This window comes from Colletotrichum chrysophilum, assembly GCF_026319265.1.
Source record: "Colletotrichum chrysophilum strain AFK26 chromosome Unknown scaffold_7, whole genome shotgun sequence".
NCBI classification, from domain to species: domain Eukaryota; kingdom Fungi; phylum Ascomycota; class Sordariomycetes; order Glomerellales; family Glomerellaceae; genus Colletotrichum; species Colletotrichum chrysophilum.
Window position 1 is genome coordinate 69,262 of NW_026517294.1, and position 16,193 is coordinate 85,454.

At 54.0% G+C, this 16,193-nt stretch overlaps 2 protein-coding genes across 2 annotated transcripts; both read left to right on the plus strand.

The window, feature by feature from the left end:
- Positions 1 to 2,042: 2,042 nt before the first annotated feature.
- COL26b_001548 (uncharacterized protein) lies at positions 2,043 to 5,409 on the plus strand (the record flags this gene model as incomplete). Its single annotated transcript, XM_053174496.1, has 2 exons — positions 2,043 to 2,095; positions 2,163 to 5,409. 2 exons carry the CDS (start codon positions 2,043 to 2,045, stop codon positions 5,407 to 5,409), a joined length of 3,300 nt encoding a protein of 1,099 aa, XP_053041427.1.
- Positions 5,410 to 10,804: 5,395 nt separating this feature from the next.
- Positions 10,805 to 11,317, plus strand: COL26b_001549 (uncharacterized protein; the record flags this gene model as incomplete). Its single annotated transcript, XM_053174497.1, has 1 exon — positions 10,805 to 11,317. One exon carries the CDS (start codon positions 10,805 to 10,807, stop codon positions 11,315 to 11,317), a length of 513 nt encoding a protein of 170 aa, XP_053041428.1.
- Positions 11,318 to 16,193: the final 4,876 nt, after the last annotated feature.

Here is a 16,193-nt window from a genome sequence, read left to right on the forward strand (position 1 = left end):
CGTAGCTTCTATTTGGTCAAGAAGGAGGGGTTCGGACGGGGGCGACCAGCGCTTCGGAATCGGTGAAGAACTTTGTGCAAGATAGATTTTTGCCGTGTCGATGCTCGATACAGGGCCCGAGGTGGATAGGAGTTCAGGGGTGGGAGATTGGCAGGTCGATTCGAGGGCGGTTCGGGCACAGCGGGTGAGTCTCTAATGGCGGACAGCGCTGTTGGGCAGGCAGTTGTACAAGAAAACGAGGCAAGACGGTGCGATGGGATGCGATGCAACACGAGACGCGCGACGAGGCCAGTTGTCGCGACTTGGTCTAAGCGGATATCTCGACGTAGGTTGTGCGGAATACAGGTTGGCCGTAGTTGTCGTCTGTCAGACTTGGAAATTCAGAGTCCGGAGCGTCAGTCTGCTGCAGTCGGAGTGACGGGGCCAGGGTGTCCGATCCAACCGCCAACGTGGTTTTTTTGTTTCGGAACAGAGGCTGGTCTGCAGAGCGCAATTAGAGCGCGCGGCGCACGTGTGGCTCGTACCTTACAGCGTTCCATTATCTGGCGTTGGACCTTCGCCTTCGGCGTCCTTTTAGCGCCTCCTTTGGTACTACCTAGACTACCTACACTAGGTAAGTAGGGACGAATTGATAGGTAAACTTTCTCCAAGTATTACGCACGCACCGCCACATCTAAAAATGGCTGCACGGACCGAGGTGATCCACATTGTGAGATGAACCGCCATCCATGACACCATGCAGCTGGGTACGATGAGAATTCAAGAGCAATCGTGAATGGTGTAGAACCAACTTGCTTACGCCGTACGATGCGTGAAATGAGGCAGTCCGCTTAGTGTGTACAGCAGGCAGCATCGCGGTACCGTGCTGAGATGCAAGTTCGCAAATGAATGTACGCAACGGCTGCGCACCTTTTCTGCTACTTACTACCTTATCTGTAAAGAATGGTGTTGATAGCTTACTAGCGTGCCATGGGTATCCCATGCCACGGAAATACAATGCCAGCCCGCCGTGAGCTACTATGTACAGACGGGACGGGAGTAGACTCTGTCCGCCCCCGTTTGCCGTCCAGTCTGAGGAGATACCTTAGCATGCATAGCCGCGCTTCCGCCCTCATCCATCACAGATCACGCACACAGATGGGCGGACAGGCACCACCGCAATGCCATGCCACAATGCCTCGCTCACCCCTCGTGATTCTTCGCTGCGTTGCATTCCGCCGTCTGCCTGCCTGCGTTTCCTGCAAGTGGATGGGGCGTCCTCGGGCTGCCATTGGAAAGACACCCAGGCTGATCCCCTCTTTTTGAGCACGGCCAACGGCTCCATCCTTTCAATGCCCCGAGTATTCGTCCACTACAGATTCGCTGCATAGTGACATCGAGTCATACTGGCACAGGGATATGACAAGTACACCACGCCAATACGGATTGCGAAAATATGCAGCCCAGCCCAGCCCAGCCCAGCCCAGTCCAGCTGAGAGGCCAACTGGCGGCGTCCGCACTCTGCGCTGCGTTGCGCTGCCTTACGTTCCCCAATGGCTTGACGGGGAATAATCGTAGGCTGATAAGGTGAGAGTAATAAGCTAAGGTCCGCTCCAAGCCACCTCCCCAACAAGCCCCAAATTATCATCCGTCTTGGGTCTAATCGTATTTCTCCAGCAAAAGTTGCGGCTGGTCAGACTGGCGAACTGCACCAACAACATCCACCGAGCCCTGACCCATTCAAGGTAGTGAAGCGACTGTCCAGTCTTGTCTGGACTCGGATCTCTGCCGTCTTCTTGTTGGCCTGCCCCGAGGCTCGTCAACTTGTCCTGTTGTTATTCAATCAAATCAGCGTCGGCCATCCCAACCCGAGGCTGTAGACCATCTCCATTCCCAGTCTCACCCGATCAGTGCCCCATCGAGTGAACCACCGATCGCAGCCGTGCGCCTAACGGTTTTCACTCCCGAGTCGCCTCGCTGCCTCGGATCAACCGGCACCAGACAAGCTTTTGGCAGAGATATGTGGCGATTGACGCTCTTGTCGCGACTACTTTGACGACGCGATGAGCGGCCCGTACAACTATGGCTTCAGGCCTCCCCATGGACAATCGCCTCTGTAAGTTCTCTCCAGCCATGCACTTCTCAAGGCATAGATGCAGGTGCTAATCTCAGTAACCCTCCAGAAGCCCCGAGACGCCGACGAGTGCATACAAGACCAATTTGGGCAGGAAGAAAACTAAGAAATGGGTTGAGGCCAAGGCACAGAACTACGACGGCGATGACTGGGGTAACGACTTTGACGACGAGGAGCCCGAAGAACCGATTCCTGTCCCACCTCTCAAGCCTGCCTCTCGTCAACCGAGTCCTAGCCAGGCATCAACTGCGAATCTACCGTCGAACCTACCGTCACACCAGCCACCTGCGCCTCAATCCGCGGGACTGCCAACGATGCGACCGCCGCAGCCGGCCTTGAACGAGTCGGGATTATCCACCAGCCCTCGGGCCACGGCAGGCCTACCGCCTTTGCGAATCCAGACTCCGTCATCACCCGCGCCTGCGCCTGCGCCTGCGCGCTCCGAACCGCAAAATGTTCAACCTCCGATTGTTTCGGGGCCGTCCTCCATGGACAGTGTTTCTGACAAGGGCCCTTATGAGCAGTTCGTGTCGCCGCAATCTGCTCATACTGGCCCAACACCGGAGCCCTCTCTCGTTCGGAACGAACAATCGCAAAGTGTGATACCTCCGAATGGCGGCCGGCGAACTTCACCAGCGCCGGCGCAACCGCAATCCACCCGATTCCCACCTCGCAAGAGCAGTATGGGCCAACATGACAGTGATCGCCTTCCTAGTTCTCGGTCAAGCTCCACTCATCCTCCACAGGTCGAGCAGCGCTCGGGATCTCCTTCCGGTATCATATCGCCTGGCGCGTCCTCGACTTCGAAGCCGTCTTTTGTTCGACCCTCGGATATCTATCGCCGCGTCGACAGTGAGAAGGATAGGGAACGAGGTTCCATGGACTCGGGACGACCCAGTCTGGATAGCAGCGGCGGCTTCAAGACCGACCGCTCGCTTTCTCCCGCCAAGCCATCCTCTGCTGACACTGGAAGTGGCGAACAAGTGGGTGGCAGCAGTTTGGGAAAGCCTGAAGGAGAAGATGCAATCCAAGGCAATCTGCGACCGACCCTAGCGCCTGTTGCAGAGAGAAAGAGCGAATACGGCTTCGACAACGTGCTTATGCGACCCCAAAACCATGCCCAAAATCAGACAATGCCCCCAAGTTCTGAAAGTCCCAACCTGGGCATTCCAGCGCCCGCGCCTGAACCTCAGATTGAACGTCCTAGTGAGGAAGAAGTTGCTCAACAACGCCGCTACTCGTCCAGTCCACGTTTGCCAGACCTGGCTCGCATGTCTCTGTTCGGGGACGATTTCTTTTCTAACCCCGGTAAATTTGCCGACGATGCACCCCCAATGCCTGCGTTGACGCCACAACTTCAAGCAGCAGCGGCGGCGTCAGCACCACAACATGTTGGAAACCCGCCGGCTGCTCCTGTTGCATTATCGACCGGGAGCTCAACACCCCAACGAGCCGACTCCCCTCGAGTGTCTGAGCAAATTCTAAAGGATTCAACTCCGCCGGCAGAGGTTCCTCGAAATCAAGAAAACGTAGATCCCGCCAAATCGGATCTGGCATCTCTGCCATCGCGGCCCTCTCTTCCTGGCGGCTGGGTCACTGAAACTAGATCAGTCACTCACGGGCAGACGCCGCCTGCTGTTGCAGAGAAGAAGACCCTGGGCGTTGATCCTGGCGAAGTTTCCCCGGTCTCCGACAACGAGCACGACGAAGTCCCAGGCAGCGGTGTCACAATTGTGAAGGCTGTGGCGTCGATGCCGATACCCATCTCTAATGCATCGGGGCAACCAATGCCTGCCTCAAGCCAAGCCAGTGAGGAAAGCCACTCGGCCGACGCTCCCGTTAATCCCCTGGCTCCGTTGAATGCCGGGCACTCGGATCCTTCTTCATCGCGCTTCGTAGCACCTGAGAGATTGCAACGCGAATCTACTATGAGCACAGTCACTTCACCATCCCCTGTCAAAGAGAGCGACAAGCTCCGGGAGGAAATCATGCGGAGCCTCAGTCCAGTCCGGCCTACAAGTGACTTCGATAGCTTTAACGGCAATCGAGTGGGACAGTCAGAGGAGGATACCGGCCCTCGCGAGAGCACATACCTGCACGGTGTCTATGATGATTATTGGACTGCAGGCGATGATAAGCCTGATGTACCAGAGCTCCCGGCGAAGCAGCCAGAGCTAGATGTTCACTCTGTTGCAAAACAGGATGTCTCCGATGTGCCTCCTCTGAGCCCTCGCAAGGAGAATGCAGGAACGCCTCCGACACTTGGTCGACGATTTTCCTGGGAAGCGGAATCGGAACAAGTCACGCCGGGCCCGGATGATTCCCAAGAGAAACCCGTGTCAGACTCCCAGCCACAAGCTGCCCCTGTGGCTCCTGTCAGCTCAAGCTCACCTGCCCTTGGACACAAACAGTCTCCAGCGTTGTCGTCTGAAGAGACAAGGGACGCTGAGCAAACCCAGCCATCCACCAGCACTATGGACGAGACGCATATTGCAGTGCCAACAACTTCAGGCACGATGTCACACCAAGTGTCGCAGGTCAGCTCGGTGCCGAGAGAGCGGCTGGACTCAGAGAATATTGAGCCTCCGTCGCCCGTGTCAGCCGTGACTGATAAGAACCACGCCTCGGCCGCCCCTCCCCGACGCCTGTCCCTCGCGGAAGAAAAGTCAATGGTTCGGGTTTCGTCCAATCCCGTGTCCCCCAGCCCACCGCCGGGCGAACACCCGGCGCTGGCTCGATCTTCGGAAGCGACATCGCCTCCGCCTGCCGAGCCGTCGCAAGACCAGCCAGCCGCACCTCTTAAGATCATTAACTTCAAGGAGATCATGGAGATTCAAAACGCATCGGAGAGAATCAATAAGTACAACGAGACTAGAGCGCAATTTGCATCAATGGATTCGGGATTAAACAATTGGCTCGTCAACCTCAAGTCTCAGCATCCCGAGCACGCCAATGCGACGGCGTCATTCGCGGCCAACGTTTCAAACGTTGGCCAACCATCAGCATCACCAACAGCGTCCCAGCCAAATTCTCAACAGCCCTACTATCAGCAGTATCTCAACGCTAGCTCGACCAATGTCAGCACAGTAGCAGCCACAGCAACATCCTCGGGTCGTCCTCCCGCAGGCAGCGTATCCATGGGGTCCCATTCGCCTGGGAGCGATTTCAAGCATTCGAGTGGTCAAGTCGGGGCAAAGGGCAAGGGACTGTTGCTTGCGGCGGGTAAGGCGGGTAAAGGTTTATTGAGCAAGGGCAAGAACAAACTCCGTGGCACTGGGGACAAGGTATTTCTTTAACATTCCTCTCAATTGGGGCCGTCACATCACAGGGCATGCCTTTTTTTTTTCCCTCTAGCCGTCGGGATGGTCTAAAGGAGCTCGGTTCCCGTCTCTTCCCATTTGCTGTTTGTCTTCTCTCCTTCTATTCCCCCCTGGTACTCGCTCATGAGCCATGTGTCTCCCTTTCAGACCAGGATGACGGGACTGTATGAATTAAGGAATGCTACGACTCTTCATTTTTGCACGATCATGTAACCCCTGTGGTGCCCTCGGACATTTAATACTCCACGTGGCATTTTGTGGTGATCATCTCTAATTGCTTGTTCTCCCACAGCGCGACTCTTCCCCCCCACCGGTCCAACCCCAGTCCAAGGCCAAACCAGAGCGGCGTACGTCATGGGGCATTAGTCTCGGAACCCGTTCATCACCCCGTGCGGCCAGTCATGCGCATTCAGCATCGTTCTCGGGATCACTATCTGGCCCAGCTCCTGGTCCACAGACCATCCCGGAACATCCGGCATCTCAAACTCCACCGCCTCAACTACCCCAGACATCACGTATCTCCCCATTCGACGCCTTGACTCAGGAAAAACAGGCCTCGGCTTGGGCCCCACCCCGGCCTCAGACCCCTAAGCATCCCGCCGGTGTTCGCCGGGATAGCGAGTCCGAGCCCGTCTCGCCCGTCTCGGACGCCCAGTCCATGTCGGCCCCTAACCATCACGACAACGCCGACGATGGAGATGCCTTCGTTAACGGCACCGGCGATCTTCAGGTTCCAAGACCTATTGGCAAGACCCAACCGTCGTGGGATCCCTTTACAGGCACACCCTTGGTTGAAGAGGAAGGGTTTGAAATGGGGCAATCCAGGGATCCGAGTCCCCATATTCAGCATGCGCCTCATGCTGCCCCCGCTGCGCAATTCCACAACGCTTCGACGACGAAGAACGCCAGAAGTGACGATGACTGGGTCGTCGTGTCGCCGCAGTCAGCTCCATCTGAGCAAGTTTATGTTTTGTCCCCCGAGTCGCCACAATTGGTGCATTCATTCCAACCCACGGAGTCTAGTAGGGAGATCTTTGACAACGAAGATGAATCGGATATTGCTGCTGGCGATACTGCATCTTCAGATGCGCAACAGGTGTCACAGCAGGATCAAGACCATTTGTATCGCAACACTCAACATCAAGTACTCCAGCAGGAGCTGAATCAAAAGACTCAGCAACAGAACCAACTCCAGACTCGTCAGCAGCTTCCGTCGCAACAACAGTCGGTATCACCTCAGCGCCAATCTTCCTTCGTCGGCCTTCCACCCATCAGGCGGAGTTCTACGTTCGGTATCAATCTCACCAAAAGAGCAAAGAAACGTTTCTCTCTTGAAGAGGACGACGATGTCGACGGTCAGGTTATCGTGTCTTCTCCGGTTTCCACGGTTACCACAAGCCAGGACGTGATCGATGCCAACACTCCATCACTTCATCAACATGTGGGTCGGGATGCGTCTACTCGGTTCGCACAACCTGCCCGAATCGAGACCGGGCTTTCAGCATCGCGCAAAGATAGTGCTATGTCCCACCAAGTCATCTCAGCCACATCTACCCAGGCGGCAACACTCGCCACAGAGAGCACTGGGGTTGCATGGGGCGATGATGAGAAGAGGGCTTTAGATCCCCGGCATTCCTTCAGACCTGGCGGTTCTACTCCTCAACCTATCGATACAAAGCTTGCAATGCAACAAGCAGGACGAAATGGCGGTGGCCCACCACTTGGCATGCGCTCACAACAGGGCGTGGTATCCCCGACTATAGGGGGCAACCCCATTCAACACTTACCGCCGCAAGGTCCGTGGAAATTAGAAGAATCTCACCTGTCGGAGCCCCTTTTGCCTGCGAGTCGTAATCGTCTGTCTGGTGGTCCAGCCTCCCCACAACAGCCGTTTTTTGGATTCGATAAAGAGACTGGGGTGCCCTCACCAGCAGTCCCGCGGCAAGAAACGCAACTACCACCTCGACAAAAGTTCTCTGAGGTGCCTCCGTCATCGGCACAGCGATATCCAGGTCTATTTACACCTCCGCCTCAAGGCCAACCCAACCTAGTGTCGCCGGTTGGGCCCCGTAGCTCTTACGATTTAGGACACCAGTTCTTCCCCCGGGATAGTTCTTCGATACAGAGAACCCATACGGCAGACTCTGAAGTAAGTAGTGTGGAGCCATCAGGAGACGATGAGCGGGGCAGGAAAAGACGGAGCTCAGGTTTCTTCAAAGAAATTGGTGAACGCTTCTCACGGCCCTCTTCAAGAGAAAGGCAGAGTTTCAAGGAAGACGAGGTAGACCAGGTCGATCACCCTGCTGATGATACAGAAAGGACTAGAGATCCTGTGCCGAATATGGCTGCTGTGGAAACCCAAAGCGGGCGGCAGAAGCGGCGGTCCAGCCTGTTCCTCAATTTAAGAGGCTCTAATAAACCGTCGGACACTGGATCTCAACAAGGACAGGAGGGCGAAGTGGTCACGCCGTCCCCAAAAGCTAGTCCTATCCCTGCCTCTGCCCAATTCCAGCCACCGGTTGCGCCTGCAGAGCGAAAGCGTTCTTGGCTTGGTTCAGCTGCTAACGATTCATCTGCCGCGCTACCAACATTGTCGCGTTCATCGACTTCGACCGCTGGCAATGATCAAGCTGGCGGTCACAAAGCACCTCCGAAGAAACGTTTCTCTGGTTTCGCAGGCAAAGTGTTCAACCGTTCCAGCCAACAGGAGCTACAGCCACCTCAGAAGCCGGGGACTTCCCATTCACTGGCATCGTCTTTTCAAAGTCATCACTCCGGAGCACCTGCTGCTCAACTTGATGTGTCTTCATCGCACGTCGCCGCTGGGAGAGAGCGCAGCAATACGACAGGATCCGGGCCCTTTGGTTTACTTCAAAGTACGCACTTGCAGACTGTTGGTGAAGAGGATCGCGGGAGGAGAAGTTCGGCCGGAAATCTCCTTTCTGGTATATTTGGTCATCGGTCATCGAGAAACCAAGAAGCCCAACAACCAGTTCAAGCTATTTCTCATCAAAAAGACCATGTTCCTGCGCAGCCGAGGATGCTCCAGCCCGCACAGCAGCATCAACCTTCGAACCCAGGATCAAACCATTACATGGGTCTGTCACCTACGGTAAACCAGCAATTTGGCTCAGATCAGCAACAGTCATCTCCCCAGGGCTCGACGGCTCATCCAGGACGAAGTCTTGAGACTCAGCAACAAACAACACTGTCCCGGTCAGCCCATTCAATTACAACAGGCCCCCAACCTTCCCAGATTGTATCTCCCGTCTTAAATGCACACCAGAATCATAATGCTGCCATTGTGGAAAATCGGCACGCATCTGGTACCATTACTGAAAGGAGAGCCGAACCTGACGCCTCTAATCGGGGCGTACTGGATACCGCACAGTCTCGGACAGTTCTTGGTACATACTCCATGTCAGATCCCTCTGCGCAGCAGCCACCTGCGCGATTGTATGTTGGACTGGACCAAGCCGGCAGCTCTCATGATCCAACCTTCTCTAACCCTCAAGCTCATGCACTTGGAATACAGGGGCTAGATGCTGGTCAACAAAACCTAGAACCCGCTTCGTCGCCGAGAGGCCCACTAGACGCGATAGCATCGTCATCCAACGGAGTAGTGCATGCGCCGGACACGCTGCAGCGGTTGTCCATCTCAGCTTCACCGCCGCCCCCGCCTGTCTCCCAACGGCAGCCGTTGGTCTCTGTTGCACCATCAACAACGCGTAAAGCGCCATTTGCTGATCGACACCAAACCCAAACAGTTGAAACTGGTTCTCTAGACATAGGTCAGAACGATGAAATATCTCAACAGGCTCCGTCATCTGTGCCTCATACGATGCAGCAACAGGCTCCTGAACTCGGGCATGGAAGTATGGAGCAGTTTTCTCAAGCAAACAAGCTCCAGACCCAGCGATCCTCGTTGCCGCTGTTCTCTGACCAGAGCCAGCAGCCCGCTGCACAAGGCTTGGATGATGAGGGTCAACATAGCTCAGTATCGAAGTGGTTCAAGAACAGGACCTCTGCCCAAGCCGCACAACTTTCATCTCATCCAGGCCATCCAAAAGGGTCCACGACAAAGTCCCTATTCAGCGCCTTTAAGAGATCGTCGAAGCAACCTGAGGCCCGACTCCCCCAACAACAACAACAACAACAACAACAACAACAACAACAACAACAACAACAACAACAACAACAGTCGCAGCAAATGCCACCGCCTGACAGGGGCTTGCACGCACAGCCTTTTCAAACGAGACCTGGGCAGATATTGACGCCACCACCTGGGCCTCTGAATCAACGCAACCCTCACCCAATGCAAGGGCCGCTTGCTCACCAGCAACAACGTCATCCATCGCCAGCGGCATCCTTTGGACAAAGAGCCCCCCCGCAACACAGCATGTCTAGCGCAAGCTCTGAGATATCTCAAGGCACAGGGCGAGTCCTACAATACCATAGACCGTCAGGCGATCCTATCATGACTAGGGCTGTTCCCGCCAGTCTCGGTCCCACTCCAGGCATGCCACAACCTCAGCCATACCAAGAGCCTCAATACGACCAAGTCCCCATTCCTCGTGGATACGAAGCCGTTCACGGAGAAGGGCATGTGGCACCATCTCCGTATGACATCGGACGCCCATCACCCCCCGCTCAGTATCCTCATCATCAAATGCAGCCAGCACAGCAAAGTTATGCACAGCCGCCAGTTGCACATGGGCACCCATCCGAAGTATCCATGTACAACCAGTCGCAGGCTTTGGCGCCCAAAGACCAGCCGCAAGCTCCTAGTCAATTCACGGCGTCCTACCAAGCTGATCGCCGAGTGAGCACCACCTCCTACCAATCCACAGTGTCACATGCAAGCTACGGAGCACAACCTGGCTTAAATAGCACCCATCATGGTGTGCCGGAATACAACCAGCAACTCCAACCTCAACAACAAGAAGATCCAAGGGTGCACCAGTCCAGCCAGGACATGCAATCCTACCATACGGCAAATCTTGGACAAAACCCCTCTGTCTATGCACAAGGTCACCCGCAATTGCACGCACATTCTAGCCGGGCCGACGCCCATGGGAATAATCATACAAAGCCCAGTACCATGTTACAAGTACAGCAACCTTCTCATGGGGACGCTCGTGCAGACTTTGCTGTCCGACAATCAGTGGACTCCCCGCAAATCCAGCCCTCGCATGGTGGAGGTTTTCAACCTCCAGGTATCGACAATCCACATACAAACCAATCGCGTCTGAATACATTCGCCGAGCAGTCATCTCCCAGCCCGCCGCAGACACAGATATCGGTGCCAGGTCTTGCTGTTGACGTAGCCAGTCCCGCCAGAAAGGGCTCACACGGCGCCTCGATAGACATGATGAACATATCAGACGCGGGAGTTGCAGATGACCAGCCTGTAGGCGCAGGTACATGCCTAAGCGTCAACATCCAGAAGGCTAACCAGGACACATCTGATTCCGATATATACGACGCAACTCCTCGTCTGCTGTCTGGTCCGCTTCCTCCACCTACAAAACCCATCACTGCGACGAGCACTGGACAAGGCCAAGTCAGCGAGAGTTCGGCAGACGAGGCACCACGCAATGCTACCCATAGGAATGGCAATTCCAATGGCGCCGGCGTCACAGCTCTCGTCCGAGGCAGAAGCACAAGAGCCGAGTTGGAGGATACTGAGGACGAACGCATGAGGACGATGCGACTCGAAGCACAGGAAGAAAAGATTCTCGTTGACCCCTACGAAGAGAAGCAGTCCTCGGGAAACAAGTACAGGAAGGAAGATGATCCTGAGGCGCCTCAAATGAGCGCAACAAGCTATCCGGGACAAGAATGGAATCCTTACGGCGCTGGCGGCTACGAAGAATGGGACTGAATGGCTGAAACCCAAATTTTACACATCTAATGTTGGTGTTTTTTGACACATCTGGGTATACAGAACCACAAAGATTTGGCACGAAAAGTGTACTATCGGGTAGCGCAATGTCGTTTTCTGTTTGGCTACAAGCGGATGGATTTATACCCCAAATACCCAGAACAGACGGACAGTGTCATACTGTAAATTTCAATGGCAAACTTTATTCTTAACCTCGTTATGTTCATGGGCTCCTGCGACACGGCCCGATGTGTTGTTGTCTACTTCAAGTGCCTGGCAGAGATCCATCCTCAGTCTTCTTCTCCGTTACCCTCATGTTCGCTCAGTACTTCGTAGCAGCATCGTACGTCGGCGGAAGCGATTCACGCTTCTCCTTATCGAGTCGCGGAACATCTGTGACACCAGAGGCGTAACGAGGGGGCAGAGTAGTGGTGGACTCCCTTCTCACGTCGGACTTGGTGTCGCTCCTAACGGAGTCTCGCCATCTGCTGAAAGGGCCTGACATGAAGGACACGCGGCCAACGTCTTTCTGGGGAGGTTGCGGAGGTTGTTGAGGCTGAGAAGGCTGGGGGCCTTGAGGAGAGGTTGCCTTCTCAACGTCTCGCGGGATCGTCACATCCCGAGGGTTGAGGGGTTGTAGCTGCGAAGGGTTCCCATCTCGGTAGGTGCGTGGCGTGTCTCTCCAGCGACCAAAAAGTCCGCCCATGAACGGAGGACGGAACGGCGGACCTGCACCTGGGCCGAAGCCTCTTCCGCATCGCCCGCCACCGGCGGCACGTTGTTCAAGCCAGGCGGCACGGGCCTCGCGGCGTCTTTTGCAGCCACACATTTCTGTTATCGATGTTGTTACCTGGGGTTGAATGCGTGATGTAAATCGTTTGCTTTTTTTCCCGTGAAATGATGCGGAGTTCTTGGAAGCATTCAAAGCGGACTATGGCGCGCCAGGTTCGTGGAAGGATTCGACGGCATCTTATACTCAAGTCGTCCTTGACAGATGCGCACGGTTGTAGCTATGACGACGGTTGGACAGCGCCAGCTGAGGAGGCAGTTGTGGCGGACTGCGAATACGGTCACATATGACACGCCGAGAGACTTCAGATGAAGCCGCCGAGGGCCATCCGCACGTGGCTACACTGCGTCCAGCTTCCATTCACAGAAGTGACCGCGCAATAAGTGCGGGGAACATGATTTGCCCCGCTGGCTATGTTGGTGACGGCAGTGTTGTCCATGACCACAGCCACCTATGCCGTCCTGGGGGCAGGTAGGTGTCGGACGTTGAAGGCGAAAGTGCGAACGGCTTGCCGGGGTTACCTTCGCACTCGCTTCGACGTCGCGTTCAGGGACTGAATGCGGTAAGCAGAGTTTACTATGTAGGCATCGCCCGGGGCGATCCCGAGGGCCCACTCGCACTGCCGGCTCAGGTGGAGGTGGATGCGGCGCCGCCCCATAGCTGAACAGAGACGTAAGATAATTGGATTCGACGGCCACTTTCATGGGGGCTCCATTTTGTTGTTTTCGACAGCGTGCGGTGCTTGTTCTTATGCTTCTATTCACCAAAGACGGTTTGTTGAGATAGTCTCGATGATAATAAATACGCAGTCGTAGTGACAAATGGGCCGCTTAATAACCGCACCTCCTCCCACGTCTCCGAGATGAGGCTTTTCGTGATAATCATCTTAAGATTTATATCTAATTTTTTGATGTTTTTGATGCTCTTTTCCTTCCACTCAATTCAATGCCTACTACATCGGACACCGCAGTCTTCATGTCTTCAAGGCTTATCGCTGCCGCCACTGTTGGGGTGTATCTATTCTCATCTACAGCTTTGAACAGATACAGATCAACTGTCAGTAAGTCTTGAAACCTTCATGACATAAGAGAGTTCACGATACTGAACTTTCAGGACTTTGAAAAAAAAACTGACAGTAGGCATACCGAGTTCCCAATGCCGCATGTGCAAGGCCGTGGTGTTGGGGCTCTTGTTATTACATGTACGGATCAACATATTCCGAAATGCTCCGTACTAGCCTGCGGATACTATCTTTGAACGACCCAATGAAGGTAATGTTGCACAATATACTTCTATTGGACGTCTATCTGTAGCATGTGACGCTCTAGGCCTCATAGACATGCTGCTATATTCAATATGGCTTCCGCTTCGTTATCAAACTGTTAACTGCATATGTAGCTTTGCAAACGCAAATCACATGAAGCATAAGAATCAGTCGGCTCGTGTACTTATCTGAAATATCTGCAACGCCTCTAGCACAACTCTGCGTGGCTTTTGATGAGCTTTTAGCATCTCAGGCATGTTCCTGTCAATGTACTCGGGGAAGTTCTGTTCAACATTAACATGTCTAAAGCTTCTTAAGGCGACGTGTCTAGGACCTTAAGGCTGTTTACCGTCCATATAAAACAACATAGTGGCTTAGAACGTAGACAAGATAGAAGACGCAATGCCTGTATAGGCTGTAAGTTTAGTCGCGTTGCTAATCTACAGTAGATGTATGCGTAGTTAGAGGTATAAAGCACTATATATGATAACAGAGATATATAGTAGTAGGGAGACTCTATTTATTTGACAAGGGATACTCACTTACTAGCTATGTAGTATGAGAATATTTGTCTCTTCATCTGGAATTAGAAACCCTAAAAAACAACCTGAAAAGTACAAAAAAAGCAAGTACATACAACACCGGGCATTCGCCGGTCGTCACCGACCCGACTACTACTCCAGCCCTCATTGGCTTATCTATGGGAGAGCGGACGGGATCCCGAGTTTTCCAATGGGTATGGTCGTATGTGACGGCAGAAACAATTTTGACAGCTTATATTGGGAAGTATTCATCAGTTTCGTCTGTGCTTGTGGGGGTGGAAGTTAGGGTCCTTGATGTGAAGTCGCCGCTTGTACCCCTTCTACTTCTAGGTAAGCTTCGGCTCCATTGACTCATCTACGAATAAAATCATTCAAGTCTTCTATCCTTAGAACAGTATACTGATAAGCTTGGGTTTGTCGCTGTCAGTCTTAAAAAATGCCATTAAACAATAAAGCCCGCTCGAGGATTTGGGTGGTTGGAGCGGCTTAGTTTAGATAGTGAACCGAGCACCCGAGAAGACAAGCAACAAGGATTGGATGAATCATGCACGACTTAAGTATCGGCCGAGTATGTGTCCGTGAGCGCTGCCACGTTCCCTTGACCGACATGTGGCCAACGCTAACCGGCGCGACTTAGTGTAGCTGCAATGCTTCGGTAACTCGGACTGCATCTCAGATACGCAAAAAAGAATGCGAACCAAGCCAAGTCGGCTGAGCTGTTTGCGAGAAAGGTTGTTGCAACACTCAGCCACCAACTGATGATTCGACCAGGAGGCCCCCAATCATGTTCGCACGAAACTACGCATGCCGTGGGTGAGTATGTCTTCGTAAGCACCCGAGAGCTTGATTAAAAATGTTTTGTATGCTACCCTTGTTGAGGAAAGCTTTTGAGGGTGAATGTTCGGGATGAACTCAAATCCAGGATGTCGACGTGCCCGGCGGAAAGAAAAATCCCTACTCACGCGACACCGCTTTTGCTGCAACACAACGTTTGGCGAACTGCAGGGCGAATTTCCTCCCAAAGTTGGAACGGATTTCAAGGTAAGGATACCGGTCACACACAATTGACGTCGGCATTGAGTGTAGACAAAGTTCCAGGCGGGCTGATGCTCCCTTTCCCAGTTTTGTTGTGTGAGCCGCGAACCTACCTCTTGCCCAGTGTTCCATACCCATGACATGATCGACCGCCCAACCCTCAAAGGAGGGCGGTGAATATTTGTACGCACCTAGCAGCCAAGCCGGCCATGAGATTGCCGAATACAACGCACTTGAGGATGCTGCTCGCCGACCACTACCATGAGAGTCGTCACATCCATGCTGCAAAAGCCCTCTGTCGGGACACGGAGCATTGCTATTGATTGGGGACCAGTGGTCGATCAAGGAGACCGGCTACCCGCATGTCGCACCTGATGTCCGGCCTGACCCGAGCCACATAGACGGCGGCGATGCCAATTTCCCACAGATAAATTCATGTCGAGCTCAGTTGGAATACACAGGCAGAAAATGACACTCCCACCGGCAATTTGTAAGTGAAACACGACACGCATGCAGGATTATGGGCAACTAAGGGCTGTTGGACAGCGGGATATGGACAGGTGCAGATCGAGACGCAGACAGTCGCGGAAGCTATATGTGGGCGTCTGATGCCCGTCGGGGAGCAGAAAGTGTGTTTTTCTGTTTCAAGGGAGCTGATCGGAAATGCGAGTGGACGAAATCTCATGACATGGGACGACGGTATGTCGTTGCCGAGCACGGACTCCCGGCTGCGTTCTCGGGGTCTCAGACCCATAGGTGCGGCGAGCTGTCTGCGAATTTCGGGCCAAGCCGGGGAGTCATGGATTGACACTTATTTGGCAGACGCGCTGCTCAGTTGTTCATGGTCACAGACATGGATGTCAAGCTTGCATACGCCAACACCGCAAAACCTCCTTTGTCACGGCCGGGAGCTTTGCAGGTCACCGCCATCAGTTGTCCTCTGTCGTGCGACTCCAACATAATCGGCGCCGGAGACGATGAGCCTAAGGCATTTCCAAAAGTAAGTCCAGCATGGGCTGGAGATGGTGGTGGGGGGCTGCCTCGAATAGGTTCCAGGGTCCAAGAAGTTGCTATGCAAAATGAGGCTCTTCGGACGAGGACATCCGTGCCGTACCAAGACAGGATCCGGCGTCGGCATCGAAGACCTTAACAGAGTAACCACCCGAAATTCGCTGCCGAAATGCGAGGGAATGCTGAATGGCTCACCAGTCGGATGTCTGTGAAACAAGGTCGAGGACAAGGGGA